This window comes from Euprymna scolopes, chromosome 46 (genome assembly GCF_053919585.1).
Source record: "Euprymna scolopes isolate OS-2025 chromosome 46, ASM5391958v1, whole genome shotgun sequence".
Classification (NCBI taxonomy): domain Eukaryota; kingdom Metazoa; phylum Mollusca; class Cephalopoda; order Sepiida; family Sepiolidae; genus Euprymna; species Euprymna scolopes.
The window spans coordinates 138946317-138957135 of NC_136527.1; the positions used below are offsets into that span (position 1 = coordinate 138946317).

General features: G+C 37.3%; 1 protein-coding gene across 2 annotated transcripts in view; it reads left to right on the forward strand.

Moving 5' to 3' along the window:
- LOC145271427 (uncharacterized) overlaps window positions 1-10576 on the forward strand; it is a 42330-nt gene extending 31754 nt beyond the window's left edge. Inside the window, exons 2-3 of one of the 2 annotated variants that reach the window (XM_080126957.1) lie at window positions 4394-4463; window positions 7330-10576. In XM_080126957.1, coding sequence (XP_079983083.1) covers window positions 7437-8474 — 1038 coding nt within the window. In that variant the 5' untranslated portion in view covers window positions 4394-4463; window positions 7330-7436 and the 3' untranslated portion in view covers window positions 8475-10576. The remainder of the gene's footprint in view (window positions 1-4393; window positions 4464-7329) is intronic. The other variant, XM_080126958.1, reaches the window with a different exon arrangement.
- Window positions 10577-10819: the final 243 nt, after the last annotated feature.

The window sequence follows — 10819 nt, forward strand, 5'->3', positions numbered from 1 at the left end:
AGACATATGCAAATTAACAGAAAAGGCGTGCATTTCTACATAATCTACATAGTCTTTAAGACCTTTTTAGTAGTTAATATATGATCTTACCACACAAGATCTCACTTTACCTAACAAGATATGAGCTTTCTGCGCAATCACTGCCAACCATCACATTCTATTTATCATTATCTGATAGCTTTTTGCACACGATCTATAAGATTATCTTGTTGGTAGAACTTAAATACGAGTATACATTTTGCTCATTAGGTTAGGCCAACCCCAGCTACAAATGTTTTAGGTGATCCACGAGGCGCAACTCCGTATCACACACACTTCAGTTGTCACCATTCGCTGCGGCAAACATGTGCTTGACATCCAGCTCCAGGAAGTCATCTTGCAGCAATACTATTCCCTGTAGTTTAAGTGACAACAAGTCTCCAGATATTTCCAGGTTCTGGATATGACTTTAAACTAATTCCGATGGTGAGGCCCCCAGCTCGTAGGCTTTAGGGAGTGTGGAGCCACCCCTTAATTACCATTGCTCCCAGGTCCACTCTGACCCAGAGTGGTAATACCTGTTAGGGTCCCAACTATGGGTTGAATAGAAACCGACTTGAAAAAAATATATATATATATATTCTATTAAAAGAAATTTTTTCTTCAAAATCACTGGATTCGGCATTAAATAACCTGAAAAGGGTTGATATGCCATAAAACAAAAGTAACCAACCAACCAACCAACAGATTTCCAGTACTCGCCACCAATTTTGATAATCTTTGCAAATGAATTTGCATTATCGCAACAGCCACTTGCCATTGACTTCTCACTGCAACAACCATTGGTATTCACTGGGATTTGGGTAGCAATAAGCCTCCCCAAGGAACCAGTCCTCTTCACAGTCTGGTTAGTGCTTTCTCTTTTTGGTTTTTCCATCTTCCTTGACTCTTTTCAATTATTAAATATGGTGCCAGTCAATGCTAACATCGTGGAGTACTGCCTTGTCGCCTACTGGCTAGATTAGTTTATTCAAGGGTAGATCTTCCTCAGTCAATTAAATGTGACTCCAGATACCAACCTGGAATTTTCAATGATTCAGCATGGTACATACAGCACCTAGCCTTTACAAATGGTCACCTGTCTATCTATCTATTTATCTATCTATCTATCTATCTATGATGCTACCTTAACTGATGGACTCTTGTATGATGAATGGTGGGATATGTACGTCGAGGGGACAAATATACGAGTTCATCAGAACACATTCCATTAAAATATTTGTAAAACAGGTACAGTGATGCAACATTGTTGTGGTGATGAGACAGGGGCTGGAGCTTGGTTGATAAAGTGGGACCGATTAGATTGACAACTCTTTTTTGGACTTTTTCTAAGAGGGAGAGACTAGTGGTAGATGCACCAACCCAGATGTGGCAACAATACTCCATGCATGAGCGAATGGTGGCCTTGTAGAGGTACAGGATACTATCAGGCGTGAGTAGTCTTCTAGCTCGATAGAGGGAACCCACCTTCTTTGCAGCAACCTTTGCAATGTCTTCTATGTATTTGTTCAAGTTTATATTGCCCGCAAATGTTAGGCCGAGGAGATTTTACCTTACGTTATTGTTGGAGACGCCCCTCCATAAGATTAATGGACTATCTTATGACGTCACTTCCTATATCGAGACTGGTGCCCGGGAGTCTGAGATTGGCACGCGACCAAGCTGGGCGTGTGCAAACGCCCTACTGTTGAGGAATGGTATTACTCAACTCTCTTTGCCTGTAATATTTGTGAATACATGTTTCATTCCTACAAATCCTGTGTTCTTTCGTTTATTAACATTTAACCCCAATTGTCATCAAATTTTAACCATAGAATAGTACCATAATCTTCAGAAAATCTGAAAATTTCACTCGGCTTCCACACACACACACACACACACACACACACACACACACACACACTTGTACATATTCTTTTCAGAATTGTATACATTATAAAATATGTACATATATTTTTATGGACACACTCTCAAAGTGAGGCATGTTGAGTTTGCGAGAAATAAATGATTTGCAAACATGATTGTTTTCATGTTGCTTCTTTATTTCATTTGTAATTGTTTGTATTTGAACATGTATAAGGTAGAGATTTCCCAAGCGTCTCCAAACAAGTCACCCAATCTAAGAACTCATTCTTTTAATGTGGTCGTACCATCAAAGCCTCCTTCTTTGAATGTATCTTTCCAGATTAAATCTCCCTTTATAAATAATAAATAATCGATTAATTGTAAACAATAATAAAAATAAAAATGTGTAAGTCACATAGAGACAAGAAACACATACATAAACACACACAATTTTATTATTGTATAAACTAAACATTTATCCTGAAGAGAAAATTCTCTAAATCCTTCCCCATTTCAATTGGTCCAAATTTTGTGATGTAACAAGAATCCTTGAGCCACTGACCATTGTCCAATGTCAATTGCCCCCCCCCCCAATTTAATTAACTTTGCAACTAAAAAGAAAAAAAGAATATTTTAAGAAGGAAAAAGGAAATGCAAATCTGAGAAGTGTTTTTTTGTGGAAGTGAATTTTACCAAGTGGAAAGGAAATCTAAACTAATAAGTCTTCTTTCTCAACTAGACAGTAGTGTTCCCTGAAAGCTGAGTGACAACAAGTATCCTCAGTTTTCCAGTGCTCTCCACCTCTCCTGATAACATTTGCAAATGAATTCGTATTATCATAACATTCGCTTACCATTGATTCCCGCTAGCAGCGGCCATTGGTCTCCGCTGGAATTTGAGTGGCAATAAGCCTCCCCAAAGTCTTAGTTCTCTTCGCATTTGTCCAGCGGAGGTCTGGTTAGTGCTCTCTTCCAGGTTTTTACATCCTCCTTGATTCTCCTCGACTATTTGGCATTATTCTTTCTTTGGAGTGGCCGGTGATTGGGTAATGGGAGGGGATGGGAGTAGAGAAATTATAGATATCCATCTTCAACTGTTTATCATAAAAATATTTTCTATAAGAACTTTTGTATAATCAGAGCTCTACATTGTGAGTGAAACAGTCGCATTTGCGAGTGATTTTTCAAAATGGCGACTAGAAATAATGAAAGGCTTATCTTTTGGCGATTGTATTTCTTTCACTGGCAATCTTCCAAAGCTCACTACTGAGTGAAAAATATCTTTTCAACTTTAAAAATTTTTTTTTAATAAAACGAACAAAGTTCAATTATTTAAACAATACAATGTACTCTATTTTTTTTTTAAATGAAGGCTGGTTAAAAAGATATCTGTAGAAATTAGAATGTTCATACCTTCAAGTATCAACATAAAATTTGTTGTATATTTAGAATTACACTTATTTTAAAAAAAAACAGAAAACTCTTTATGATGTACATAATCATCACAGAACGAAGATGTCATATTCCAAAAATCATGTAGGTTTCACTAGTAACTTTTCTATTTGGCTAGTAAAACGAAAATATTTAGTTGTCAAAGGTCAACTAAAGATACGTTTGTCCCTAGAGCCCTGCACTCTTTAACCCTTATCCTCGAGTGGCCTCCGGACCTTGATAAGTGGTGACTCCTTTGTAAATTAGAATGTTTATACCTTCAAGTATCAACATAAAATTTGTTGTATATTTAGAATTACACTTATTTAAAAATAAAAAACAGAAAACTCTTTATGATGTACATAATCATCACAGAACGAAGATGCCATATTCCAAAAATCATGTAGGCTTCACTAGTAACTTTTCTATTTGGCTAGTAAACGAAAATATTTAGTTGTCAAAGGTCAACTAAAGATACGTTTGTCCGTAGAGCCCTGCACTCTTTAACCCTTATCCTCGAGTGGCCTCCGGACCTTGATAAGTGGTGACTCCTTTGTAAATTAGAATGTTTATACCTTCAAGTATCAACATAAAATTTGTTGTATATTTAGAATTACACTTATTTAAAAATAAAAACACAGAAAACTATTTATGATGTACATAATCATCACAAAACGAAGATGCCATATTCCAAAAATCATGTAGGTTTCACTAGTAACTTTTCTATTTGGCTAGTAAAACGAAAATATTTAGTTGTCAAAGGTCAACTAAAGATACGTTTGTCCCTAGAGCCCTGCACTCTTTAACCCTTATCCTCGAGTGGCCTCCGGACCTTGATAAGTGGTGACTCCTTTGTAAATTAGAATGTTTATACCTTCAAGTATCAACATAAAATTTGTTGCATATTTAGAATTACACTTATTTAAAAAAAGAAAAGAAAGAAAAAAAAGAAAACTCATACTCGTTACAGAACGAACATGTCATATTCCAAAAATCATGTTAATGAACCAATTATTACTATTGGATATCATTTTTATCTGTTTTGTGTTGTCCTTAAAAAAAAAATTATTCATTCACAGGTAACAATAAAACTATCCGGCAATCGACTTCATCATCCATGTGTACTGCTCTTGACAGAATACTGCCCAAGTAAGTCTTCCTTTTATTCTCCATAGATACATACAAACACATAACATACAAACTTTATATATAGAACTTGAATGCCTACTGGACACTATCCTCGATTTTCTAAGCTCTCTCTGTTCAGGGGTTTGTCAGAACAACCTGGTGTGAGGATATTTTTCCCTAGAAGTAAACGCTGACCAAAATTCAAAATCACATAGTATTATCCGCCCACATAAGATCTCCTTTCTAGGAATAACTGAATAACAGGTGGCGACGCACTTTCTACTTCCTTTTTTTACATAAGAGTCACCATTTATCAAGGCCCAGAAGCCACTCGATAAGGGTTAAACTACTCGTAAGGTCCGTTTGCGATCACATACATGCTATAAAAAGAAACTAGAATCTAAAGGGGGATATCAATCATACCAGTTATTACAGGTGCCACAGGGCTTATGAAGAAGAACCTGAAGTCCTACCTAACTAATATTCCTGGTGAACCAAGTGCAAAAGAGATCCAGACAATTGCACTCAAGGGAACAACGAGGATACTAAAAAGAGCTCTCGGTTGGTTTCAATAAAAAGCAGGGCAATGTTGGCAGGTGGTTTGGCTGTCCCATACCCAGCATTATAATCTTCAAAGGAAGAAAATCTAAAAAAAAAGAGAGAGAGAACGTGAATACCTACTAGATACTATCCTTGAGTGTCTAAGGTCTCTCTGTTCAGGTGTTTGTCAGAACAAGCTGGTATGAGGATATTTTCTCACTATGTCTAACTTACATTAGCTTTTACGAGGGAATGGTGCACCTTCTCCAAGTGATGTTACCTCAAGTAAATAGCACGAAGCTGGATACTCCACCAGACTAGATAAATTCTTATCCTGGAATCCAGTAAGACCAAGAGACCAAAACGAAAGATATACTACAACATATAAAAATGGTTAATTAGGGAGAAGAAAATTATTAATTTATTTATTGCGGACTATTATTCTCATCTTTCTTAGTTGTTGTTTCACGGCGTTTCGGCCAACTATTCCCCTGGCTTTTGTTAGGTGGTAACCATGACGGGGTAGGAACTCCGAACCTTCTCAGCAATTACTGCCATCCATAGTTGTTGTTGTTTCACCACGTTTTGGCCAAGTAATTCCCTGGCCAGCTTTAAGTAGGATTGAAACCGCTATATTCAATAAAGGGCGATCAAGATTGGATCTTTTTTTTATTATATTATCTTATCCTGGAATTCAGTAAGACTACTATCGACTAAGCTTCAATCCCTGTCCCATCCTGACATACCTGTATTGACGTACCTGTATATTAAAATCATATATATATATATATATTATATATGATTTTAATCGGAATTAAAATATTATTTATAAATTTATTTATTGCGGATTATTATTCTCATCTTTCTTAGTTATTGTTTAAGGAGTGAGGTGATTTGGAGTTCCTATCCCATCGCGGTTACCACCTGATGAAGGCCAGATGAATAGTTGGCCGAAACGTCATGAAACAACAACTAAGAAAGATGAGGATAATAGTCCGCAATAAATAAAATTAATAAATGATAAACTCTTGTCCAATCGGCTTCAACCTCTGTCCTATCCCGTGTATATTTGGTACTGATGGGAAGTATTCGTGACCTCTACGACTAACTACTTCTTTTTTTTTTTTACATGAGAAGGCCCAGAAGCCACTGGAGGATAATTTTCCCTAGAAAATCAGGTTCTCAATTTCTTTGCTAACTCAGTGTTTGAGAGATACAGAACTTTAACCGAACATCCGAATATCCATGTATCTCGTATAAAGTTCAAAGGTTAACCCCAGAAAGTGGGCCCCTTGATTTCTGAGAACTTCGACTGAAGTAAAAGGTTCATCTTAAGTTTCATTTGCGATCACATACATGGTAACAAGTTGCAAAGTTCTTTTAGGGTACGGCTACTACACAACGAGACATGATGGAGTATGTAAGTACCTCCACTGGACCATCTGGTAATTCTTATAATGGAATTCAGTAAGATTACTATCGACTAAGCTTAAATCCCTGTCCCATCTCGACATACCTGTATATTTGGTACTGGTAGAAAGTTATTATTTTCAACAATCTCCAGTGGCAGCCCCCCCCCCAAAAAAATGGTTCCGTTTCTTCAAGTGCTTTGCTATCCTGCAGTCGACTTCATCTCGCTACGGGTAACCGACATTAGTTTTACAAGAAATGGTGTATTTTCTTCAAATGGTACTGTTGTGTTGTGTGCACTCAGTCTATATAACTGCGTGGACAAAATGGTCGCCGGACAAGTTTACTGACGAGTGTATATTTTGAATGACAACTAAAAGACTCGACTGTTTACAAAAGAACCCGAGTTTATTTTTAACAATCTTTCTTTACACTTTGGTGTCGGTTGTCACTGATTCCACTAGCAAGGAGAGAGATGTTGGGTGGCATGGCGGGGGTGTTGACAGATGACAGACTTGTTCTCACCACGTCGGCCGCTACCCTCTTTTTGTAAAACCAAAACATCTTTGTTTATATTGGTATCGGGCACGTTTTTCTAGCCCAGCTGCGAATGTCAGCTGCATTACGATCTGGTCATAAAATATTTGTTGATATTATTTTCGATTGTAGGCCAATTTCCTTTTGTTTGTTTGGCCTTGAAACATCACCACATTCCAATTATGTGTCACTAGCTCAGGTGACGCTCGTCCAACATTCCATGTTGCCATGGTTGAAACGTGACCCTCACATCACGTTCTTGGCTTGCCTCTCCGATTTCTTTACAGCCTGTCCCCTTATATACAACAGTACTACTTTAATCTTGTATAATGAACCAATTATTATTGGATATAATTTTGTTTTATCTTGTCATTAAATACAATTTTTTCTTCATTCACAGGTTACAGTGACAATACAGACACATGAACGTTGAGCTAATGAGGCCGCATTAATGCAATAAATAAGAAAGATTATCAATTCTCTGCCTAGTAAATCCCACACAAGAACATGGATAATAAGCCGACCAAAAATAAACCTCATTCTTGTGAAGTCTGTGCTTCATCATTTGGAACAAAATCCGATTTGAAGAAACATATTCGCATACACACTGGAGAGAAACCATATTCTTGTGAACTTTGCACCTCAGCATTTACAACAAAGTCCGATTTAAACAAACACATCCGAACACACACCAAAGAGAAACCTTTTTCTTGTGAAACATGCGGCTCTTCTTTTTCCACAAAATCCCACATAAAGCGACACATTCGTATACACACAGGTGAGAAACCATATTCTTGTGAAGTGTGTGGTTCTGCGTTCTCCGGAAGGTCTCAACTGACGATCCATATGAGAAGGCACAATGGTGAAAAGCCATATCCATGTTACGTTTGTGGTTCATCGTTCATCACCAATTCACATTTAAAAAGACATATTCGTGTACACACAGGAGAAAAGCCATACTCTTGTGATATTTGCGAGTCATCGTTCGCAACGAAATCCGATTTAAAAACCCATATCCGTGGACATACTGGTGAAAAGCCCTATTCTTGTGAGGTTTGTCGCTCCTCGTTTACAACTAAATCCCAACTAAAAACACATATACGTGTACATACCGGAGAGAGACCTTTTGTCTGTGAAATTTGTAATTTTTCGTTTGCTAAAAAAATCGATTTAAAAATCCATATCCGCAGACACACTGGCGACAAACCTCATTCTTGTGAAATATGCGCTTCGTCGTTTATTAAAAAGTCTGAGCTGAACGCGCATCTGCGTATACACAGCGGGGATAAACCATATCATTGCGATGTGTGTGCATCGTCTTTTTCGACACGATCAATTTTAAAGATGCACACGCTCACGCACTCTGGTGAGAAACGCCATTCTTGCGATCTCTGTCAGTCATCGTTTACGAGAGCAGCGATGCTAAAGGTCCATTTGCGATCACATACTGGTGAGAAGCCGTATCGCTGTAAAGTTTGCGATTCGGCATTCACAGATTCATCGAATTTAAGGAGACATTTGAAAACTCATGTTAAATCTAAGTAATTACACTTAAATCAAACACATAGAGAGAACTAGAATGCCTACCAAACACTATCCTTGAGTGGCTAAGGTCTATCTGTCCAGGCGTTTGTCAAAACGACCTGGCATAAAGATACTTTTTCCATAGAAGTAAACCCTAACCACATATTCAAAATTACATAGTATTTGCATCTGTAAGGAATTAAACATCCAATATAGCAGCAAATCCTGGGAACATCAACCTGAAAGAACAGTTGGAAATGACTTATATACCATACATTACGACCATGTAATCCCCACAGCCTTGAAGATGCTGCTGTCAAACCTGACATAGTTATATGGAATAAGTTAGAGAGAGTTGCAACCTTGGTTGAAGTGAGTGTCCCTAATAATGAAGGTCTGAACAGAGCTGGAAGGGAGAAACAGACCAAATATCAAGGTCTCATGTATGATATGAAAAGAAATTGGAATCTTAGGGAGATATCAATCATACCAGTAATTATAGGTGCTACAGGACTTATGAAGAAGAACCTGAAGTCCTACCTAACTAATATTCCTGGTGAACCAAGCGCAAAAGAGATCCAGACAATTGCACTTAATGGAACAATAAGATTACAAAAAAGAACTCTCGGTTGGTTTCTATAAAAAGCAGGGCAATGGTGGCAGCTGGTTTGGCTGCCCTTTACCCAACGTTACAAACTTCAAAGGAAGAAAATTTCGAAAAGGGAGAGAACCTGAATGCCTACTAGACACTATCCTCGAGTATCTAAGGTCTGCCTGTACAGGCGTTTGTCAGAACAACCAGCATAAGGATATCTGTCCCTAGAAGTATATCCTGACCAAATATTCAAAATCACATAGTATTCACTGGCCAAATAAGATCTCACTACGGCTAACCCACATTAGCTTTTACGAGGAATGGTGCACCTTCTCCAAGTGATGTTACCTCAAGTATTAGCACAAAGCTGGATACTCCACCAGACTAGATAAATTCTTGTCCTGGAAAAGTGACAGTGTTTTATGACAAAGGCATACAGGCGGGCAGATACATAAAAGACAAGGCCATCAAACCAGATATAGTAATATGGAACAAGTCCACAAGAACTGCGCTCATTATTCACATCACAGTCCCAAACGACTTTGGCCTTAATAGAGCTGAACAGAAAAAGATAACAAAATATCAGGAACTAAAAAATGATCTAAAAACGACATGGTCTCTGAAAGAAATAAACATTATACCGGTTGTGATAGGAGCAACTGACTTAATAAAAAAGAACCTTCAGAAATACTTAGAAGCAATCCCTGGAAGACCAAGCTGTAACGAACTACAAATAGCAGCCATAAAGGGAACAGTGTCTATTCTTAAAAGAGCCCTCGGATATAAATTTAAATCATAACAGAATCAAGTGTTAGCTCCAGGAGGGATTAACCCCTTGATCTCTTAAAATTTACTGAAGTTAAAAAAAAAGGAAAGACCTTGAATACCTACTAGACACTATCCTTGAGTGCCTAAGGTTTCTCTGTACAGGGGTTTGTCAGAACAACCTGGCATGAGGATACTTTTTCCATAGAAGTAAACCCTGACCAAATATTCAAAATCACGTAGTATTCGCTGGCCAAATAAGATCTCCTCACTATGGCTAACCCACATTAGCTTTTACGAGGAATGGTGTACCTTCTTCAAGTGATGTTACCTCAAGTAATATCACAAAGCTGGATACTCCACCAGACTAGACAAATTCTTGTCCTGGAATCCAGTAAGACCAAGAGACCAAAATGAAAGATATACTACAACGTATGAAAATGGTTAATTGGGGAGAGGAAAATTATGTTCTCAATTTCTTTACTAATTCAGTGTTTGAGAGATAAAGAACTTAAATGGAACATTCGAATATCTATGTATCTCATATAGAGTTCAAGTGTCAGCCCCAGGTCGTGGGTCCCCTGATTTCTGAGAACTTTGACTGAAGTAAAATAAAACAAAAAGTGAGAAACACCATTCTTGCGATACATTTATGCTCACATACTGGTATGTGATCGTTAATACACAATTCGGTATTCGCAGATCCATGAAATTTAAGGAGACATTTGAAAACTCATATTAAATCTAAATAATTACACTTAAATATATATATTTGAAATTGGTATATTTAGGCAGCATTTTTTCATTCAAGCAAATATTAAATGCAACAGAGACACTTTGCTTTATGATTCTTTTTTTTTATTTTTCGATTCTTCGTATAATCTTTTTTGTATCAAAATCAAAAACATTAATAAAAGTTCCATAATTGTTGCTGTCACAAGCGCTTTTGATTCGTCCACGAATCATCATCAGGTGTTGAAGTAAAAATGTGGATGAGCGAAAATGA